This window comes from Chelmon rostratus, chromosome 4, assembly GCF_017976325.1.
Source record: "Chelmon rostratus isolate fCheRos1 chromosome 4, fCheRos1.pri, whole genome shotgun sequence".
In the NCBI taxonomy this organism is placed as follows: domain Eukaryota; kingdom Metazoa; phylum Chordata; class Actinopteri; order Chaetodontiformes; family Chaetodontidae; genus Chelmon; species Chelmon rostratus.
The window spans coordinates 129,918-153,613 of record NC_055661.1 but is presented as its reverse complement, the minus strand read 5'-3'; the positions used below and the strand labels follow the sequence as shown (position 1 = coordinate 153,613).

The window sequence follows — 23,696 nt, the reverse complement described above, 5'->3', positions numbered from 1 at the left end:
GCTGCATCATTCAGATTCACGATGGTTCAACCTTTTCACAGAAGCAACCAGTGAAACTACAAAAATTGAGATGAAATGGGAAGTAATTTTTCTGGCATCAGAATTGCGGAGGAAGATTTTGCTAAGAGCCATCATAAGCACACACCATTGCCCAGTCCCAATCCCCCAAAAAGCAAAACAAACAGAAGACAAAAGCAAACAGGTGAGGTTACAATGAAATAATATTCGGTGCAAACCAAGCCCTAATTAGGAGATTTGAGGTACAAGACAAACAATTAAAAATGCTAGAAAGTTGGACATAAATACTCAAGCCATTAAGGAAAACAAAGAAGAAATCAACAAATGGAAAGAAAATAAAAAGCATCTCTTAAAGGCACTTATGTTTGGAACAAGCCTGATACAAAAGAAGATGGAACCTATACTAAATGGTCTCCCTGAGAAAGATAATGAAAACACAAGCAAGGTGGTGATTGGAGACCTTACTCGGGGGATTCCACTGTCAGTGGATAAGCTTCATGAGACTCGACACAGTTCATCGTATGGGAAAGATTGACGCTGCTACCAACAGTTTTGCCCAGAATTATTATCATCCAGTTCGAAATACAAACAGAGACAAGATATGGAATAAATCAAGGGGGATGAGAGTCTACAAAGAGTTGCAGTGTAGCCAAGTATCCCAGAATGCATTTTGCTCAAAATGGCATTGTTGGCTGAGATCTATGAGGACAAAATTAAAAGAAGATCACCCAAAATAACTTTAAACACAGTGTAAAAGTAAAGTTCTTTGTGTTCTCTGGTGGACAAACTCTGTAATGGAGATACGGTCTTACAAATATCTTAGACATTGTTGCTGTGACATTGCATTTAATAAAAAGTGTTTACATTGACATCATTACATCATTTTTTTCTTTTTCTATCTTCTGTTAACCAAAATGTTCATACAGTGGTTAAAAAAAGGACAAGTGCTGATCCTGAGATATTTAAGAAAAAGGCACACTCTATATAACCTGGTCTGAAGAACACAACATATCATGATGGGAGTCAAAAATGACAGCCTCCATGGCCTCCCTTTAGCAGCTTGAATCATACGTTGGTTAATCAGGTGAAAACTGACAGAAATCGGTTGAGTGCTCCCTTGTGCTTGTGTGTTTTATCCACACAGCACTGATCAGCATCAGTCTTCTTGTTGCTCTGAAACAGCTTCATACTCTGGTGGACGTCTATAGAGACAGTAGTGCTGAGTCATGAAGAGGATGTCAAACACCACAGAGAACAGACCCAGACCAAACTTTGTGGGATCACCAAATATCAGCCGCCACTCGTCTGAAGAGAAACATACACTGATTAGTACAAACATTAGTACAAACAACAAGCTCTGTGAGTCAGATATACAGTATGTGCATTATCGCCAGCAGGTGGTGAAAGTATTTTCATTTTTTTCTATTAATTTTAATCTTTATGCAAGCACTGTCCTCTGCATTTATTTTCATGGTTGATATTCCCAAGTAACACAATGTGTTATGTGTGTACACTGTCACCTGTACTTGCCTCCTGTCTGGTGCCATGATGATATGAGATTTTGCTAAGGGAATGGAATCTTACTTTAAGATCTTGGTATCTAATTGTATACATGCCATACAATTTCTTCCCTAATATCAGATTTGTGTTGAGATTTATACACACACAGTAAGGACAACACTATTTTTCTAAATCTGAATTGTGAATCCAACGACTGTGGGATTCACACTGCGCACACCTATATATTTTATTTCCTTTCTCCAGTCTTCAATCTTGGAGCCCCAATCATTGCCTAAACAATCTGCTAAACAGCGCTTTGTTGATTCACAAGAGACTTTATTTCCAAATTTAGACTGAATCCCAACACTCCCAAAACAGCCGATGCTGCAGTGGCAACTCTTCCCACCTTTACCCAGTATGTCAAATGCCACACCAGAGACATTAAAACACTGGACTTAGTGTACGCAAGCAGAGGGAGCTGAAAAAGGAGATCAGGAGAGGCTACAGGGGAACCATGCCCGAGAGGTTTGGAGAGGCCTGAAAACAATCTCAGGCCACAGCAGTAACAACGGCAGGGACCCTGAATCTGGAGATCAGGAATGGGCAGCTGAGCTGGACCTGCTTTTCAACAGGTTTGATTTCCGCCCCCCAGTGCATCTCTGACACCAGCCGTTCCGTCCTCACACCACTTCACCCTCCATACCAAGCTAGATAGAAAAAAAAAAGTATATCTATCTATCTATCTATCTATCACTGACAACCCCTCTCACCCCCTGCATGACACAGTGGGGGCCCTCAGCAGCGCCTTCAGCAACAGACTGCTGCATCCACTGTGTAAGAAGGAACGCTACCGTAGGTCCTTCATTCCAACAGCCGTCAGGTTATATAACTCAAGCATTGTATAATGCGACACTGTGTTCACATACATACAGATTTTTCTTTGCTCTACTGTAAAACATCCTTCTACCTCATACATGCTTTGACCTGTGCAATATTGCTTGCTTGAGACAAAATATTAAGAAGCTACCAAGTCCAGAGGGTATGTCACCTTCCTGTCTGAAAGTCTGTGCTGGCCAGGTGGCCTCCATCTTCATGCAGATCTTCGATAGGTCACTATATAGTTGTAGGAAATTCCCTCCTGCTTCAATTTAGTCAAGAATAATACCAGACACCAAAAACCCCTCAATCTCAGAATTAAATGAGTACAGGCCTATCACCCACCGGAAAGACATCACAGGCACGGTGCTGGACCCCCTGCAATTTACCTGCCAGGCAAACACTTCAGTGGATGAAGTCAACACAATAGTGATCCTGCAAGACCCTGAGTCTCCAGGGACATACACAAGGATCCTGTTTGTGGGCTTCAGCTGGGCGTTCAACACAATTGTCACAGAAATCCTCCACTCCCCCAGTTGACTCAACCAGCCTTCATGTGTGCATGGATCACAAACTTCCTGACAGACAGAAGGCAATGGGTGAGGGAAATCACATCCAGCACCCAGCCTAGGACACACCAGGGATGGGTCCTCTCTCATCTGCTCTCTCTCCTCTATACAACAGACTGCACCTCATCCCCATCTGTTTATCTCTTGAAGCTTGTAGAAGACATCCAGTGGAAATAAGATGAACTGTGCCACAACATGAGGCTGTGAGAGTGTGGTAATTGTAACTGTTGATGGAGGGTTGCAACAGATCAAAGTCATAACTTCTTCACTGCAGCATTTTTCCACTCTTGAAATACCTTTTGTTATGTGTGTTGTGACCACTTTAATTTCTGCCGTTGTAGCATTACCGTGCTGGATGGGAGATGTGAGCACATCTCAAATGAGACTGACCACAAACATTATTCCTGCACAATCTAATCTGTAAGCGTTTCATTAACTCATTAACTCACTGTCATTCAGCATTTGGAGAACATTTCTCCTACCTCTTTCTCTTTCCAACTTTTTCTCCTCTGCTTAATAAAGTCTTAAGCCTCTTAAAAGTCCTCCTCCCTACTTCTAACAGTTTTTCACCTTAGGAGCTCACTTAACGGCTAAGATGCTTTGTAAATAACTTTATCTTTACGAGGATCTAGTCTTAACTCAAAGGGAACGTCATCATTCTAAGAATATTTTCCTTAGAATTTCACCACTTGCTGTTTGCAAACAGCAAACAGAGGTGCAAATAAGAATCCTAAGCATAAGAAAAAATAAAAAGTGTCTCTTGCCCAGCAATGGGTATAGCATGAATTTCAGAAAAGCTATATACAAAACAAACTTGACAACAGTTAAATTCAGCAGGCAACGCAGTGGCTCTGTTGCTGGAACTCTAGTTGGAATTGGCTACCATGTCTGTGTACAGCAACCTTTGTCCCATGACTTTGTTTCTGCAGGCTTTATGGTATTTTTTGCATCTACAATAATTCTAACACCATTACAGTTGTGTGGCCAAATGTACAAATGATGAGTACACAAAGACGTGTCATCTGACGTTTATTAATGATGACTGAGATATCACCACCGATGATGGTTTAGAGGTAAATGTGATAAACTAATTGTAAGAGTCCTATCAAAAGCCACAATTGTGCATAATGGTTACGCATAATGATAGCTGTTCAGCCGCTGTTGGAGAACACTGCTGATGGAATACACTACACTTTGCTGTTCTTCTCACTGACTGGTCTACTGAGTGATTCCATCTTATTAAAAGAACCAGCCATATGCTGCTTTACAGATATGAAAAAATGAAAATTTTTAAATCATGTTTCCTTAAATATAAGAATATACTTTGCCTCATTTTAAAATAAATCAATGTCTTTTTTCTTTGTAAAAGTTATCCCTTTTTAGAATACATCCACACTACATCAGTCTTTTCAGACATTGTTTATTAACTTTCTTTAGACCTTCAAGTCCAATGGAGGTCCCCAAAAGGTTTCTGATATTAGTTATGCGGCCACAGAAACTCAATTAGCATTTTGTCAGAGGTAAAACCTTCAATTTCATTTACATTTGTGGTTGTCCTAAATGCAACAAATGTTACCAAATTAAGTACATCACAAAGTATTCAGCATCGTAGTTACCGTTATTATAAGACTGTAGGATCATCTGTAGCATACTGAGGAGTCCACCAGTGAAGTCCAGCAACACATTGCCAATACTCCACCCCTCAGTACTCTGTCTTCTGTAGTTCATATATGCCTAGAGACAGCCAGACAAACCACCAACACATTAACGACAACATTTTGTACAATAGCACTGAAACAGACTCTCAAATCATATTGTTTGTGGTATTGATCATTTTTTAAATAAGCATGTTTATCAAGGAAATTGCATTATATTACATATATATAGCAGTTTGTGCTGTTGCTGTGTGAACTTTATCGCATTGTTTTTATTATTGTTTGTTTTTATGTTTAATTATTTTCTGAAGAACCAGTATCAAAAAACTAATGTAAACTGAACATTTTAACAAAGGGCTGCTGTATTGTATTGCATTGTATTGTCTGGGTGGTTCCATTTTCTGGTCCCTCACTGTGTATGTGTACAGCTCACCTGTGGCACATATTTCACCAGAGTGACTGCTAGTTTAATGTAGGAGAAATAGTAGAGGTAATCCAACCAGGTTATCTGTTTGGCTACAGCAAGAAAGAGGCTGATGATGGCAAATGTCCAGCCAATCAACAACAAGAACAAGGCCATCCAGGAGACCTTTTGACTCCCCCTCTGGAAGAGAGAGAAAACATAGTCATAGACTGCACCCAGGAAGAGAGAGTCTCCCTTTAAATTGTAATACATCTGAGTGCACCATACAATGCAACTTCAGTAGACATAGTTTCTGGTTTAGGATCAAAGATACAATATGAATGCTAAAAACTTGATACTTGAAAACTTGATATATTTTTAGCATCCACTCTATCACAAGATTCTCTGCATTATAGACACATACCTCATATATAGCAGCCTGGATAACGTAGACCAAACACAGCACGACAGCATGAAGACTGAAGAAGACATCATTTGCATTGACTGGGTTAATTCCATTTGGGTTCCTCTTCAGAAACTCTTCCTAGAAGGCAGGCACACAGCAGCTTAATAGGCAACAGACACTAGACATGTTTCACTCAAATCCTACTGTAGCTCTAAACAAAGGAAAGGTGTGCAACAATTTAGCCATTTATGAGCTGTCAAAACTTTTCATGTAAATATGAAGAAATACCCAATATATCTTGTGGCTATACTGTGTTGCGCTAGTTAAAATATACAGTTGTGTTCCTGAGCTTTTGTCCCCAATTGTTAACATACTCCACTGTGAACTGCCCTGAGATTCAAACCTTGAACAGTGACATGAGGACAAAATTTATCAAGCAAAAATGTGAAATTTAGTCAGAATAGGAAAATAAAAATATGATTTTACTTTTTTCATAGACTTCCGGAGAACAAAACTGTTGCTAACCCCATTAATGTTCTGGGAGAGGAGATTGTGGTGGTGGACACATACAAATAATTTGAAATTCATCTTGACAACAACCTCCTGGTCCAGCAGCAGAGCACTTTCAGTAACATAGTGATAGACTAATACAAGAATAATACAAACAATATCATCCTGGACATCTTTCAATTATCTGATCCATTATTGCTAAGATCAAACACGGATGAAAAAATAGAATAAATGGATAATAAAACCCACTGAATATTAGTCATAAAATAAAGTTAAAAATAGAGTACACAGAATGAAAAAATAGTATTTTAAAAGAAGCGCAGCAGGGCATAAGTGTGAGGCAAAGAGCACAGGTCTGTATCAGGAGAGTCATAGCTAGTTACATACTATAGTGAAAAGATACAATTTTAGCTTCCCTGATATATAAAGGGTAGTGTGTTCTGTACGTCTAGGGTGTAACTGTCAAAGGCTGCATTCCCAATTTTCGTTCAGGTGTTGCAGGGAACCTCCAAAAACCAGCAGTAGATGATCACAGTGTTCTAGTATCGAGATGGTGCCACCAGAGTGGCAGATGGTTACTGCAGCTCTGATTTCTTCTCTTTGTTTTTCTGTGTTTCTGTGCCTTCTCTGTGTTTCGTTTATCACTAGTCTCGGTTGACCATGTGCACAGTACAACTGGTGTGACTAGTAATATGCTTTTTACTAATTTTTGGCCTTTCTTCAGGTGATCCATTCAGTCACGGCTCCATTGCTTGCACTCGGAAACAGTATTGTGCAACATGAAGGCACTCCCAGTGGAAAGACTGGAGATCCCAGCGCAAATAAGGAGAAGGAAAAGAGGATGCAGAGCTGGAGCGATGTGCTGTGAGAAGAAAAGACGGTATAAAGGATCCACACTGTCTCCTATTATGAGGAACATGAGATCTCTCCCCAGTAAGATGGAAGAGATAATGGTGCTGCTGATGGAGTACCGTGAGTGCTTCACAGACACGTGGCTGAATAAACTCACCCCGGACACACATATTACTTGGATGGTTTTCAACTGCTGAGAGTGGCCTGAAAAGAATCTCTGGCAACACAAAAGCCAGTGGGAAGGGCCCAGAATCTAGAGACTGAGGATGGGCAAATGAACTGAATCTGTTTTTCAACAGATTTGATTCTACCCCTGTTCCCTCCCCCACCTACCAGAACCCAGACCTGATGGCATTACTTCTCCACACCCCCTCCTTCTCCCCCAGAGCATCCCTGTCTAGTGACAGGACCCCCCTCCACTCCACATGAGAAACTATGCACCACTCCCCCCACCTCAGTCAACAGGAGCCACCCTCCAGCCTCTCCATAAAAGCCGATTAGATGAGGAAGGAGCTAAGAGAGACCAAGGCCAGGAAGGCTATAGGCCCAGATGAGCACAGCTCCAGACTCAGGGACTGTGCAGAGACTGTGCAAAACTAAACGAGTTTTGCACACTCACCATCTTTTCAGATGTCATAGCAGGCTTTTGTACTTATTCTTTTGTTGAGTAGAAAAATGCAAGTGCACTTGTCGCAGCAGATGATTTGGCATTTGAACCTGAGAAGCTTTGCTCTGAGAGGTACATCGTAATTTCCACCATGAAAGCCAAATCACACAGCCACACTTGCTATCACTGAGGTTCCATGCCAGGTTTTTCCTTCATCTTTCTGAATTATTCCAGACAAATAGACACTTTGGAACAATTTTACTTTGTCCAGTGCTGGCAGCTCCGCAGCAGCAACAGGGTACTCCTTCACAAATTCTTCTGAATGAGGTTTTAACTTGCTCACCACAAAACTTATCAGCAAAACACTCTCTGCCAGAATGTGGTCTTGTGAAAGCTGCTTGTTGGGCACTCAAACTCCCAAGAGTGTTAATTTGATCAAAGTTGTCCTGGCAGCTCATTCAGTTAAACATGTTTCAAGCTGTTATGACACTGGAAATTGACCTTTTTCATCATTGAGTCTCCACAAACTAACTTTGCACACTGGCTTGCCTTTTACTTCAGCAAAATCCTTTCTTCATTTCTGTTGGAAAGTTTGACACTCCACATCTACTTACGTTTTGATAACGGGCTCCATGATGCAATCATGTGATATTGTATTTATGAATTGCCCCGCTGTTCCTCACCCCTGTCATAGACATGGCTTATTGTATATATTACAGTGAACAGAGAGCAGAGATTTCCTCTGTCTATATTCCCACAATTAAGACTGGGGATAAAGTTATGACCGTGTAGTCAGCTATTCGCCTGAATGACGAAGTGCCTATGCTAGTTCTCGCCAACATATGTCTTTTTGGACTTGTTCATGGTACTCCCTTGAGAAAACTTCAAATTAGCAGGGCTCAGGTCAACCAACTTTTCCTTTCTTTCGTTGTCCCACCTGACAGCACCAACCTCTGCGTCCCTCTTCCTCCTCCTCTTTGTCGTGGTTACCTGACTGCAATTTGGAGTGAACACCTGATTGGTAAACGGTCAGGAACATGTTGTGGGGAGATGTTATACTAGGTGTGTCAAGACACGAAATTTGACACGCCGTACAACAGGTCGTTTAGCATGTCATTCTACACGGGTATAGATATATTACTGTTCATGATAAGCCATGAAGCTGGTAATTGGTCTTCCACGACAAAATCATCTCAAAATCAGGCTAGACTTGTGTAGTCTGCATCATTGTTAAAGTTTTAGTGGAGTAACCGCATTTTAAGCAGGGTACTGCCTAAAAATTTTAAACCATGTCATTTAAAGAGCAGTCATAGCTTTGTGACTCAAATGATTTCATAATATTACAGAACTTTGCTTCAGCACTGTCATCTAGGAATGACTTTTAACCCTTTTAGTCTCTAGTCTTTGTTAGCATGCTGATGAGTATGGAAAATGATGCTTCATTTACATGTTGGGTGAGTCTGAGGCTGTCAAGGAAATTCAAAAGCTCCATAGCTTTGGAGTCATTCTCTTTTGTTGATATGAATATTCAGGTCTCCATTCAGGATAAATATATCATATCTATTGATACCAATGTTAGCTAATGATCTGGCATGAAAAAGATAAAAAGATGGATGCCTATGTGTGCTTGCCTTCTTCTATAGCTGTGCTTTCTTGTTCTGGTAAACCAAGAGCATGATGTAGGTTGCAAGCAGTTTGTAACCAGAAATGTTTGAATGCAAAGTGCATCCTGAAAGTATTCACAGCGCTACACACAATACCCCATAATGAAATAATGTGAAAAACGTTTTGAGATTTTTGCAAATTCATTCAAAATAAAAAACTAAAAATTCACATGTACATAAGTATTCACAGCCTTTGCCATTAAGCTCAAAATTGAGCTCAGGTGCATCTTGTTTCCATTGATCATCCAAGAGATGTTTTTACAGATTAATTGGTGTCCACCTGTGGTAAATTCAGTTGATTGGACATGATTTGGAAAGGCACACACCTGTCTATATCATGTCCCACACTTGACAGCTCATGTCAGAGCACAAACAAAGCATGAAGTCAAATGGATTGCCTGTAGACCTCCGAGACAGGATTGTCTCAAGGCACAAAACTGGGGAAGGATACAGAAAATTTGTGCTGCTTTGAAGGTCCCAACGAGCAAAATGGCCTCCATCATCCATAAATGGAAGACGTTTGGAACTACCAGGACTCTTCCTAGAGATGGCCGGCCGTCTAAACTGAGTGAGTGAGGGAGAAGGGCCCGAGTCAGGGAGGAGACCAAGAACCTGATCACTCTGTCAGAGCTACAGCCTTTCTCTGTGAAGAGAGGTGAACCTTCCAGAGGACAATCATCTTTGCAGCAATTCACCAATCAGGCCTGTATGATAGAGTGGCTGGATTGAAGCCACTCCTTAGTAAAAAGCAAATGGCAGCCTGCCTGGAGCTTGCCAAAATGTTTCTAATGGTCTGAGAGTCCTTCAGGTGCAAAGTTCTAAAAAACTGCTCCAGAGTGCTCTTGGGTCATCTTTCGGCAGGACAACAACCCAACCAAGCACACAGCCAAGATATCAAAGGAGTGGCTTCATTAAACTCTGTGAATGTCCTTGAGTGGCCCAGCCAGAGCCCAGACTTGAATCCGATTGAACATCTCTGGAGAGATCTGAAGTCCGGCATGCACCTAAGCTTCCAATCCAACCTGATGGAGCTTGAGAGGTGCTACAAAGAGGAATGGGCGAAACTGCCCAAAGATAGGTGTGCCAAGCTTGTGGCATCATATTCAAAAAGACTTAAAGCTGTAATTGCTGCCAAAGGTGCATCAACAAAGTATTGAGTAAAGGCTGTGAATATGTATGTACACGTGATTTCCTATTTTTTTCTTTTTAATAATTTGCTAACATTTCAAAAACACTTTTTTTTACTTTGTCATAATGGGGTGTTGTGTCTAGAAATTTGAGGGAAAAGGGAGTTTATTCCATTTTGGAATAAGTGAAGCGCTGTGAATACTTTTCGGATGCACTGCATCCCATCAGGCTTAAGGTGGTCTTAACAATAACAAAATGGGATTGAAGATACTTCAATCCCATGGGCGAGGCATGCTAATGTAAGCCACATATTCAGGGAAAGGAGTCTGCTCAAAGATTTCATTCCTTTCACCAAGGTTTGAATGAGGTCTGACACATGAGTACATGGGCAACTGCAGCTGAGAAGGTAGAGCGGTCGTTCGAAGGTTGGTGGTTCGATGGCCTTGGCAGTCTACATGTCTAAGTATCCTTGAGCAAGATACTGAACCCCTGTGCATCGGTGTGTGAATGTGTTAACGCTCGTAACGAGCAGGTGGCTACCACATGTGAATGGGTGATCGAGGCTTGTGTCTTAAAGCACTTTGAGTTGTCGGAAGACTAGAAAAGCGCTATACAAATAGTCTATTTACCATTCCATTCACATGTTGTTCCTAACACTTGCTCAGTTTGTCCTGTAGCATGCAAGAGTCTTTTTTTCAGGACCTCAAAGACAGTTTTCCTTCACAGAATGTTAAAAGCAAGCAGGAAAATGATCTGCTCTATGAAAGAGCAGGTAGACAGATGACGTACACTGCTGATTGAAGTGGTACCCCAGTAATTTTGCTTCTGAAAGGTTTTGCCAAGCTAGTTGTACTAAACATGACTGGTAGACTGATCTTCCTATGCATTAACAGTGAAGTGTTGTTAAGTTACCTTCACATAAGGCACCCAGAACAGCCCTATATTGAAGACGCTGTAAGCAGTGAAGCCTGTCAAGTTGAGAGCCAGGAAGTCAAAGTTGAGACCTACAACGCTGAAAACAAGTATTGTTAGTATTATTTGACTAATTTAATTCTTATTTTTTCTTTTACTGAGTCAACATGACACATGAGACCCAATTGGACAATATGCAGCAAAAGATGAAAGAAATGTCACTAAAAATCGATTTGGAACAAACAATTAAGTTCTGCAGTTTATTATACTGTATTGAAGATTACACAAAACTCTGCCCAGTCTGGCTAGACACAGGTATGAACCATGCATATACTTAGTTGATAAAAAAAATAAAAATAAAACATCCTAGCAGCAAAGGGATTTAAGCTGCTGACCATGTCACTGGAACATCCAGTCCAGCTGTGGACCTGTGTCGCATGTCATCTTCCATCTCACTCCCCTCTGTTACTGTCAGCTATCTACTGTCTCTAAAACAAAGAAAGAAATGCCCCCAAAATACTAATAAATCATTATGTTAACATTAACATGGTAATACGGCCAGGCCAAGCCACCTAGTATCTGCTCTCTGCTTCGGTAAAAGTAGGATTTAAAGGCAGCTAAAAGGTACTCCTGGTAAGGGCTAGAGAATGGTGTCATCTGTTAAGCCTTATTTTCACGGCATGATATGGCTCCGGTCAGCTCCTCTCAATCTAACTAGACTCACTTTTGGTACCCAGTGCTCTTCTTATTTGACTGATGTCAACTGAGTCTTAAACTGAGTATTTTTGTCTGCTTCCTGAGCATCCTGAAGAGGAGTTTTTTGCTAACATAAGCAGACTGACTCTGAGAGCATTTTTTCGTCAAGTATGTAGTGATCATTGTGAACCATAGTCAATCCTCCTCGAGAAAAACTCCCACCACAAGTACAAGGTAGATCTGGGGAAACTCTCCCTATTTGTTGACATAACACAACGATCACAACTAATAGTTTGAGAGCTTTGTTGTCACATCCCTGAAATGTGATGATTACTGCAAAACTTTGTAAGCCTGAACTACTTTTCACGATGACAATAATTTGGGAAACATCCACTGAGGATTAATCTCAGATCAATTAGCAAACTACAGACAGCATTTACCTGATGACATATCTCATGGACTACAAGAAAGGTGCTGCAGATTTAACATAAAGCATGTCTCGGCATATATGTGGCCTATTTTTAGGCTCAAAATGATTCAGAAACGGACTCTTGTTACCAATTTCATTGTCATTTTCACATTTCCAGTGCAGCCACCATGTTTTCCTAGATCGAAAAATTTAAGGATAGGGCTTTGAGTTGGAAGTCTGTTTTAGCAAGAGTATATCTGGGTGAATCCATTCGGTTTCATATGGTATATCTGTGTCTCTAGATCAGGCATGTCCAAACTATTCCATAAAGGGCCGTGTGGCTGCAGGTTTTCGTTCCAACCAAGGAGGAGCACACCAGCTTAATTAGCTGAGCTCAGTCTTCAGCTGATAACTCAGTGATCCCTTGATGTTGATTGGCTGGCCTGGTGTGCTCCTCCTTGGTTGGAACGAAAACCTGCAGCCACACGGCCCTTTATGGAATAGTTTGGACATGCCTGCTCTAGATCATATGAAACCAATGAACATGATGTTGATTCTAACAGGACGAAACACCATCCTATTTAGTTCACCTAAGCAAAACTGCACATGGGAAATATCTCAAACCCTAGATGAATGAAGAGCAGGGTAGTGGACAGACAGAAAATTACCTTTTCCTTTTCCAGTTTTCCCATACTTGTGGATAGAAGGAGACTGACCAGGCCAAAAAGTAAATCCAGCCAATCACCTGATTGATTATTGACAGGATGTTGCTATGGACGACCATAAAGCGGATCCTCACGGACAAACTAGAAGAGAGAGAACGGGCTTACAGACACAAAGAAACTGGACAGTAGCAATGACATGACATGCTGGTGTGTTTAAGAAATTATGCTATCTTTATTATGGCACATAAAATTCAGTTTGTCTGTCAATGGGTGCTAGCTGTGTGTGAAAGCAGCTAAAGCATCACTAATGCTCACTACAGAACAGAAAATGGTTGGAGAGTTGGAGTGGGTCTTCTGTGCTCAGGGTTGAGGCATTCAAAATATTAGATACTCTCTGAATTAGAGCTGTCCGAACAGGCTGCAAGTCACCAAATTCTCCTTGACACTTCACAAGCAACTTAGCAAAAGTGACAGGAGACAGCTTTGGTACACTGCTGTTGCTGTTCAGATTTTTCCTTGTCATCTGCTTGAAATACTTTTGCTTCACTAAAGATTAAAAGGAGATCAACTGACAAATACTATATGTTTATAACTGTTATACAATAACAGTGTTAATAAGGTTTAAAAGAACTGGTCGAGAATGGAGGAAAACAGGTCACTGTAATATATACAACGAAGACATGAGTGTCTACTCCAAGGCAACACATCTAGCAAAGAAGTTGCGAGCTATCAAGATCCGAGATTAACAAGATTTATTCAGAAAGCAAAATGACATCTAAAATGTATGATGGACAGATTTATGAAAAAGACAAAAAGAAAAAACAGGTGATGCTAATCCGCAAAAATATAGTAAATACGCTTTTTAAAAAGAGTCAGTTGGGGGAGCAAAGACAATACATTTTCCAGGACAACATGCATTTTGGCGGACATGACTTTAGCCTTATCTTGGCTAACTTCTTTTCTAAACGAACACTGGAAGCAAGGCAGAGTATTGGGAAGAGTGAGAATGAGGGCATTTTCACACCAAATTAACTTGCTCTGGTCCGTAGTAGTTGATGAGTTTGTTATTTTGGTTTCTTCTCACACAGAGAGACTAGTATATTTCTGTAGGAGAAAAATTGCTGTGCAATTCAACATGTAGCAACGGCACAGTAGGCATTTGTTCATTATTATCTGGGCAATATACCAGGCAAAACTATACCAGGAGAATGGCGAAATGTCTTGAAAATACCATACTGCTTCACACTTTGCAAAGATGGTGTGCTGCCTTCAGATGACTGAGCAGAACCAGGGAGTTGTGTTTAGTTCACACTTGCAGAGTACAATTGGTGGCTGTGTCTGATCAAGATTGGATCACATGCCATAAATGAACTGCTCCAGAGTTTGTTCCGAAAAAGGCAGAGACCACAACCTCACAAGAGTCTTGGCGTGGTTGTTTAGGCCCGCACCGATTGCTCTATTAACACCTGCCCAAATTAATTACACCAAGTGAGAAAACGAACCAGTCAGATTTAACCAGACTAAAAAGTGCAAGTGTGAAAGGGAAAGTCATCTTTGCTCAATTGACTTTGAGTCTTTCACAGGACAGTTGCCATCTTACAAAATATGTTACTATTTTTCTGCACTGCAGTGTAAGTTGTCCGACATCACTGCATCACTATCAACAAGCGAAACCCCAGTTAATTTATTGTACTTAGTGAATAAAGTGATTCTTATTGTCATGCTAGACTAACGAAATAATGGACCAACATCAGAATTAATAAAAGAGGGAGAAAGTTGAGTGTTATGTCAGTGTGTGCTGTGCCACTACCCACCTATTGAAGTCTGTGTCGTTGCTAAGTAGGTATGTGGTCACCTGACCAACATCATGAGCTGTCACACTGAAAGTGACAGAGGTTGTCTCCATAGGCAGCAACACCTAAATAAAAACAAGAACATAAACCCAAGAGGTTTTAGTCAGTAACTTATTCACAAATTAATTTTTGCTTCTTTCCTCCTGAGGGGAATTTTAAGAACAACTGTATCTATAGTGTGTCTCTATATTTATGAGGCTTTTTGTTTTTGTTTCTTGCAAATTTCCTTTTCATCTGAGTCATGCTCAGGAGTATATGAATGTGCACAACAGAATACTTCAGTCTGATGACAGCAAGGTCTCCAAAAATATTTCAGATTCAAACCAATTCATCCTCTTCTCTCTCTTTATCATCTTTAGTGCATAAAGATTTGTCCAAAGGATAGTTAAAGGGGGTAAACATAGAAAGGGTCATTGTCTGGAAGCATGTAAACCCAACATCACAGCTGGGTGTGGTTACGACTCATTTCAACTGGTCCAACGTTCAGTGATACATAAACATTAGCTTACATTCAGGCTTGCCCAGATTTTCCACTGCTGCAATATGCAGCACAACTTTTTTTTAATTGGATACATGTGTTACCTGCTCAGGCACTGTGATTACAGATGAGTAGTTCCACTTGGAGCTGTACGTTACATTTAACTGAATCACAGCTGACTGGTTGACAGGGGAACTAGAGAAAGACACAAAATGCTAGTCAGAACAACACTGATCCTGACGGCTGCTTTTAAAAACTGTAGGAGCATTAAGAGATACCAAGATCTGGATTTTGCTTCTTCCTGAACATATTTGCTTTTTTAGATTTTCAGTCCTTCATATTCACATACACCAAGAGCTTCAGTACATCTGTGTTCCAGCCCTTTCCTCAGTCTGCCATCATGTTCATTTCTTGTAGTGAACCTCATCATCAAACAGTAATTGCACTGTCCTGTGGAACACACACACTGTAGATGAGGCTATGGTGTGTCGAATGTACACATCTTCAATGCTTCCTCATCCATCTTAATCTGATGATGCACACAGTTTGGAGAAAAACTGTGCTCTGGCCAAAGCATTTGTGACATCTGGCTATGCTGGTTGACAAAAGTGTCTCTCATATATCTATCAAATATCAATTTTCTTATCAAGTATTACCAGGGAACCAACCCATTCAGTGGGTTCCTCCGTTTTTCACAATCCCTTAGTTGATGAGATTTTTCAACTCTATTCTCTGTCTTTCTTTTAAGACTACTGGTACTTTCCTTGCTGGGAGTACGACTGGTACAGCATTACTGTACAGTCATGGCAAACAGCCAGTACCTTAGAAAACATCACTGTATTCCTTTACAATCTCAGCCTCAGTAAGGTGCTGATGATGATCAAACTTTTTAATTAGTCAAGTTTTCTCAATGTCTTTCATTACTAAAATTCATTTTCTAGCTCTCTATCTCTAAACTTGGTGTGAAATTATTGACTCTCTTCTCATATGAATATGAATTCACTGGTGATGAATGGGCTGTATTTGTCTCAAACATTCAGTTGTTCAATTTTCTCTTCTGGTTTCTTACTCAGTCTTTTGCAGTACTTCACTGGCAGTAAACTTGCTTGTCCTCCTGCATTGATTTCTAATGGCAAATATGCCCCAGAGACGTGCAGCCTTCCACGTCCACATATATCAGCACTCCTTCAATGAACGGCTGTCTGTCACTGTCAATACTGCCATCTTATTTTGTCTATCCAATTACTTGCAATTTTTTTGTCAGTGAAGCGAAAAATGAATCTGCAAAGACAAACATGTTGTACACACACAGGACAGTGACCAACAACTGTCAAGAAAATGCCCATTTCCTTTGTCTTTTCCCTCCTGTTCCTACAGCAAGCAGGTACAACTCAAAACTTTGACTGTTCTGGCAAGTGAGAGCTACTCATGTTAAAACTCATTTTTATGAAATTACTCCTGCTAACATTGCAGAGACAGGACACCGTGACTATGACAGACAAGTTACATGAATTGCAAATAAATAGAAGCCAATTCTTCACATTTGCACATAGCTATTTTCCAGGGGTTAGCTACCAGTCTCCCCGACTCCCCCAAAAAATGCAGACCATGGCAAAGCTGTGCGTGTGTTTTCTGCAACTCTTGTGCAGACTTTGTTTCTGTCGTTACCTGGAAGTAATAGTGATATTGGCTTTAGAGTATTCCTCAAGTGTGACAGCATCAGGAGCAAACAAATACACTTTGGACTCTGGAGGACAGACAGAGAAAAAAATAAATTAATTAAAAAAGGGACAATAAATCCAAGATGCCTAAAGACAAAAAGAGTCGATAGTTTGGCATAAAAAGGCAGTATAGATTGGCATCATCACAAAGCATGTTTATTCACAATTTTACGTTTATCATAATAACAGATTACTGCTTCAATGTTGACTGAACGTGTCGACATTTTCAGAACCTGTACATCTTGAACATGTTGTTTTCTAGATGAAAAAACAACAGGTTCCATGTCAAAATATAGCCATGTTCAACTTTTTTGAAGGAGGACCATGCAGTTTGTTTATCCTCTCTTTCAGTCCCCCAACTGTGCCAATGCAGTTGCCTTGAAATACATTTTTTAAACTGGAGGATTCAATGCAAGTGCTATAACAGTCAGTCACCAGAGATGTTGGTCAGGATCCACAGGAGCAACAACTGAGCAGGTAACCATCTCTTTGTCAAGTCCAGACCAGACATTCCTGCAATGTGATAGACACTGCCAACCTAAAGGACAGAAAGCAAACAAAGCTTCTTTGCAACTGGAAATGGCAATGTCATTTATATTAATAAAGTAAAATGATTCAATTGGACAGCAACTTAAGATGAAATGTTCTTTTGATCATGACCTCCAAACCAAGCAACTGTGTCAAAGTAAGGCAACAGCAAGGCAGTGGATGTGGTTGACCACACGTGGCTATTATTGCCTGTAGTTTTCTTAGTGAGCCAAGGTGGAGGAAACTTTGATTGTCACTGTGTCCAACCAGCCAATGCCGTGCGATATTGCCCATGAAAACTAAAAACTGCCCCACAAGAGAGATGCTGTCATAGCAAGTAAATGGAAAATGTATCAATAACATCATACTGTGGTATTTGCAAGCTAGTGACCCAGCGACAAATACAACTATAACAACTTTTTATAACAAATTTACTGTCAATACATTGTACAGCAACTTGAAAGAGTTGTACAGCAGGTTGAAAGAGCAGCTGGAACGGATGTGGAAGGTCAAGGCTAGCGTGGTCCCTGTGGTAGTGGGGGCACTCCTGGGAGAAAACTGGGAGAGTGGCTCCAGCAAATACCAGGAACAACATCTGAAGTCTCACTTCAGAAGAGCGCAGTCCTAGGAACAGCCAAGACACTGCGCAGAAAACTCAAACTCCCAGGCCTCTAGTGGAGGACTCGAGCTTGAGGATGACACAGATACCACCCCATCGGGGTGAGAAGGAGTTGACTAAACTCCAAGCCTGTCTTAAGGAAATAAAGACCTGGATGACCTGCAAATTTTTGTTACTAAATTCAGACAAAAGTTATAGTATTTGGGCCTAAACACCTTAAAAACTCACTATCTGTTACTTCCAGGCTGGATTATTGCAATTCCTTACTATCAGGCTGATATTAGCTGCTCTGCACTGGCTCTCTGTAAAATCCAGAATAGAATTTAAAATCTTTCTCCTTACCTACAAAGCAGTAAATGGTAAAGCACCGTCTTATCTTAAAGAGCTCATAGTACCCTATTACCCCAGTAGAACACTGCAATCCCACAATGCAGGCTTACTGGTGGTTTCTAAAGTCTCGAAAACCAGAGCCTTTAGCAATCAAGCTCCTCTCCTATGGCACCATCTTCCAGTCTCTGTCCGGGAGGCAGACATCCTCCCTACATGTAAGATCTTAAAGCCTTTCTTTTAGATAAAGTTTACAGTACAGGCCTGGCTCAGACTTGCCTTTGACCAGCCCCTATGCTCCCATAGGATTAGACTGCTGGGGGACTTCTAATGACACACAGAGCTCCTCTGTTCTTCTCTCCCTCTCCATCTGTATGCATCCCTTTCCTACCAAGGCATGTTACTAACTTGGCTTCTTCCCCAGAGTCTGTGATTTCTTGTCTCTCAGGTTCACATGGAGAGTGGTTGAACCTGGACTATGGAATACAGCTGCATCTCCTGCCGTGGCCCTGCCAGACATCCACTGCAACTTCTACTACTATTAGCTATACTACCATTAATATTAGATCGGTAGTGCTGTATTATGTTCATATACTATTGGCTATTAATATGTAAATACATCACATACATAAATATCACATATGTATATACTATGCCATATGCACTTCATACAACTACAAATCTATTAGAGCTGTCAACGCTGTGCATTTCTGTCCATCCCCCGACCTCTCTCTCTCTCTCTCTGTCTGTCTCTCTCAGTCCCTGTCTCTCTCTCTCTTTAACACTCAACAGGTCGAAGCAAATAGCCTCCCACCCAGAGCCTGGTTCTGCTCGAGGTTTCTGCCTGCTAAAAGGAAGTTTTTCCTCGCCACTGTCGCCAAGTGCTTGCTCATGAGGGAACTGATGGGTCTCTGTAGATAAAGAGTTTGGTCTGTACCTGCTCTATATATAAAGTGTCATGAGACAACTTCGGTTGTGATTTGTCGATATATAAATAACACTGAAAATGAAACTGAAATTATTAACGCTATTAACTAGCAGATGGTATCAGTGCGTTGGATCAGTCGCGCGGCTGAAGAGCAAAAGAGGGGTTATAACGTCATATGTGGTCTATAGTTATAGCTTCTCCAGAGAACCAGACACAATTTAACGTCACGTGTTGTAACGACTTGCACTGAGTAACCCAAGAAGATTCTTCTTTCAGCTAATCAATTTGTTCTCGGAGAAAACGCGAAAGGTATACACACATCTTAAAGTGTTAGTTATCAACGTGAAAAGCATACTAAAGGGGTTTAATGAACGAAAGTCTACATCTGCTTAAACAGAACAAATAAACACAACCAGACTTACAGCAGCTGTTTTGACCACTTCCTCATAAGCAGGTCTTCTTCTTCTTCTTCTTCTTCTTCTGCAGGGGCAGGCTAGACGCAGTGAAGGCGTATCGCTGCCCTCCATGGGTCATTTGTAATACTCCAGTCATGCAGTGCGATGAAAAAAACTAGAGATGGGATTTTTGGCTCTTTGAAGGGAGCCGGATCTTGGTGAGCCGTCCCTTTCAAAGAGCCGTTAAAAAAACTAATTTGGCTCATTTCTATGTTTATTAATTTTTAAGAAGCCAGTCTGGCCTTAACTCGTTTTATCTTGTAATAATCACTGGGAGGAATGACTTTAGATATCCCACCAATGAGTTTGAATTATTCTGAAATATTGATTATAACCTTATTTGACATGTGTGGATTAGATTTTTAAGTCTGATCTGGATTAATTGTAAATATTCCACAGGGTGGCGCCATATCACTCTGCTTTGACAGTGACGTGAATTATCCTTTGTACAAATTCTATGTATCTAAACCATGACTTGAACATGTATAAACATTAAAAAACAAAGCAGGCTACAATGAATTTCTGTGCAAAACAGCTTTTAGTGCAAAACAGCTTTTAATGCAAAGACTTCCACACAAGAACATTGTTAATAATACAGAACAACAAAACATACAAACAAATTGTTCAATAGACTGGTGGAGTCATCTGGCTCTCTTCTCACCTCTGCCACTTTTGCTGTTGGATGTTGAGTTTTCAGGTGTCTGTGCAAATTATTTGTGGAGCCTGACTTAAAAGAAATATTTTGACAAATACTGCATTTAGCCTTACTGTCTGCCAGGAGAGAAAAGTGCATCCAAATGCTGCTTCGTTTCCTTGATTGGCTCATTTAGTCGACGACGACGGACTGACTCTTCTCCTCCTCATTCAGACCCCTCGCTGCTGCTGCTGTGGTTCTCGAAGGCAGGGGGCATTCACTTGTTTTTGTGTTGTTGTTTTTTTGTTACTGGCGCACTCAGGTGAAGGCAGCGTGCACAACGCTGCGTGATGCTATTTGCATATCTAATAAGCACCGCGCAGCTGGCCAGCGCTCCTCCTACTTTAATTTTTGTCAGCTCTACTTACATGATGCTTCTCTCTGAGTGATAGTTGGTGAGTTCCATCAAAACATGATACACAGTTTATGCATCTCCACACATGCTTTTCCCATCCGGATGCTTACATACCGTTGTCAGCCACTGATTCAGTACACAGTGACCATCTCAGCCTAGCCCATTCTTGAATTTGAGGTGTGTTTCCGTATTAGCTGTATTGAAAAATAAAACCTGCATTTGTTTCCTTACTTCCATTTTTCGCCGTAACTTTGCCATTCTTTGGTGTACAAGGCTTTTATACTTCTTCATTCCCCTGTACTCCAGCATGCACAGGTACTCAGAAAAAACCCAACAGTATTCCCAAATTAGATACTTGATCGATTTAACCCTGTCATAATTTCTGTTGTTAAATCTGGTCTAGCCCCATTTTTTCCATTATTCAGTTCCATTAGTGCTGCGGTGGAATCTGATTCTATAAATATCTTTTCTGGTCTAACTTCCTCACCCTCTCACATACCCACAAGCTTGCCACAAGCGCTACACACAAAAGACTGACACATGATTTGATATCCACTTTTCATGTTGTATCTGTAATTGTTGAGTGCTTATTCCTATTTCAGCTTTTTCATTGTTCTCATTCTTGGAGACAACAGTGTAGATCTTTATGCAAGATTTCACATGACATTAACAAATTGTTACAATTTGCAAATATCTTCTCCAAATGTACCCTCCATGTCATTCTCTCCTCAAGTCAGCTGCCCAGAACTTTGAATGGATGAATTCTTTCAATAGGCTTGTAATATAGCCCGAGGTCCTGCTGTGATGCTTTATTTTTAAAACCACCACACACTTTGACTTTGCTACTGAAATTAAAAAAAAAACACTCCTCTGCCCATGCCATTGCAATGCCTACTGCAGTTTCTTATGAATATTGTCGAAATTGCAACCTCTTTTCCATATGATCCCATGGCAAATAGTAATCTACCCAAACCATTTCCCAAATTACAAAAAAAATCACTGGTCATTATATTAAACTTTATGAGATATTATCCTCCTACTTTTCCCCTTATATCTAATTTCTCCAACTGTATTTTGTTTATTCTTCAAAACCATTGCCCCATTCTCTCTTTCTCCCGCTGTTTTCTGCCACTTTTCCTACAATCTGTGCTTAAATACACTCTTAATTCATTTCACTTAATTCCAAAATGTGCTGCATTATTTGAATTCTTTATGCAAGTGCGTTTAATCAATGCAGCATTCCTAAAACATTATAGTTACCACATGAAGTAATGTTTTTTGGTGGTAATAATAACAATGTTCCCCTGAGGTTCCCTGTTGGTAGCATTGAAAGACTTGAAAAGTTGAAAAATACCCAAAGTCTCTGAAAGATGTTGAACATTTTGTGGTTTAAATGAAGTTTCTTGCTTAAGCTATATACAGTATATGAGTAGATAAGAGTTGAAAAGCATACGAATAGGGATGGGTGAAAAAACTGTGTAAGTTGTAAGCTAGCTAAACTTAGTATGAAGACGTAGCTCACGGTATATGAAGAGTTGGAAAAGTGGGAAAAGGTCTAATTAGTATAAATGGGACTGAGAGTTGAATCATTCCCAAAATGTCCAAAAGATGAGAAACATTTTAAGGGTGAATGGAGTTTCCATTTGAAAGTATGAATGAGTAAATGTTGAAAAATTAGAGCTTTACCCGACAAGACAACCCTGATTGTCAGGGTATAAAATTTTGGCAATTGTAAGATGTCCAACCCTGTCAGTAGAGAAACAGAGTGAAACTGGAGCAGACATTGCAATGAACAAGGTTAAAAAGGCCGTTGGGGACCTACAGAATGGGAAATCTCCAGGAGAGGATGACCTTCTTGTTGAATTTGACAACCCATGTATTCGTATTCCTCTCTCCAAGCAATTGGAGCATCTCAATGCAGCACAGTAAACCATTGTATATGCAAGGACAACATGGAGGAAAGGACACAGACAAAAAATTGCATGCTATCATGTTTCTGAGTTTAATAGAGATGTATTTAATGAATTCATTGGGAATTCTTTAATTAATTTCATTAGTTTTTAATTGCACGTTTCTGCACATGCAATCCATGTCTGCCTTTTGCACCCAAAAAGTGAACAACAAGGTTGTTTTAAATTTGAACATAAAGTATTATGTATCAGTGTATATATTAATAAGTGTAGGGGTGCATAAGAATTGTAAACAGAAAGATTCATTTAATTCCAATTATTTAAAATGGATTTCATAAGAATTTTCTAAGAAATGGTAGAAAATCTAACCTGAATTTCGAAACATTCTTTCCCTTCTCCTCCTGGAAACATCAATAAATATTTGCATGTGATTGTTCTTGATTACCTTACAATTGACAAGCTTAATAAGAAGAGAATTCATACGAATAAAAAACATCTAAATGCTAAAATATTTCTTGTGTACACAAAATAAACATGCTATGCAGCTCGAATGCACTTCATATTTAATTAGTCATCATGCTTAGTGTGCAATGTACATTCGTACATACAGCGTATTGCTCTGGTTTGTGCTTAGTGCATCATTTGTTTTTCAACAATGACATTGACAATGACCAAAACACACCTCCAGGTCATGTATCGAACGGGTTTTTTTTTCTCATCGTGGTCTCTGGGTTGGGCAGTAGATGTCGCCACTGTAGCATGTTTACTGTATAACATGCTTCGAAACAGTGAAACCTTTTCGGTAATAATTGATTCACAGTGATTCAGTGCGTCATGCGCTGTTTTCCCCATCACGTCAAAAATCGTAATTGAAAACCCAAAAAATGAAAATTCAAACCTCAAACCGACTGCTCGGAACGAGTCTTCACACTGTTCCAGTCAGACATTTATTCTGTGA

At 40.2% G+C, this 23,696-nt stretch overlaps 1 protein-coding gene across 1 annotated transcript; it reads right to left on the bottom strand.

Moving 5' to 3' along the window:
* Nucleotides 1–203: 203 nt before the first annotated feature.
* Nucleotides 204–19,783, bottom strand: ctns (cystinosin, lysosomal cystine transporter). The gene is made up of 11 exons (XM_041935560.1): nucleotides 19,747–19,783; nucleotides 17,358–17,460; nucleotides 16,870–16,948; nucleotides 15,306–15,396; nucleotides 14,685–14,788; nucleotides 12,874–13,011; nucleotides 11,101–11,200; nucleotides 5,446–5,565; nucleotides 5,052–5,222; nucleotides 4,580–4,697; nucleotides 204–1,323 (listed from the first exon to the last, which is right to left on the bottom strand). The coding sequence occupies exons 2-11, from the start codon at nucleotides 17,431–17,433 to the stop codon at nucleotides 1,175–1,177; spliced, it is 1,146 nt and encodes a 381-aa protein (XP_041791494.1). The 5' UTR covers nucleotides 17,434–17,460; nucleotides 19,747–19,783; the 3' UTR covers nucleotides 204–1,174.
* Nucleotides 19,784–23,696: the final 3,913 nt, after the last annotated feature.

Bases quoted from the DNA above. Each gene is read 5' to 3' on its own strand.
- ctns (XM_041935560.1), bottom strand. From the start codon at position 17,433: ATGTCTGGTCTGGACTTGACAAAGAGATGGTTACCTGCTCAGTTGTTG. The intron at 11,201-12,873 runs GTAATTTTCTGT...ACTTGTTTTCAG, and splicing joins GAAAACTGGAAAAGGAAAAG to CGTTGTAGGTCTCAACTTTG. The intron at 5,223-5,445 runs GTATGTGTCTAT...TCTCTCTTCCAG, and splicing joins TCCAGGCTGCTATATATGAG to AGGGGGAGTCAAAAGGTCTC.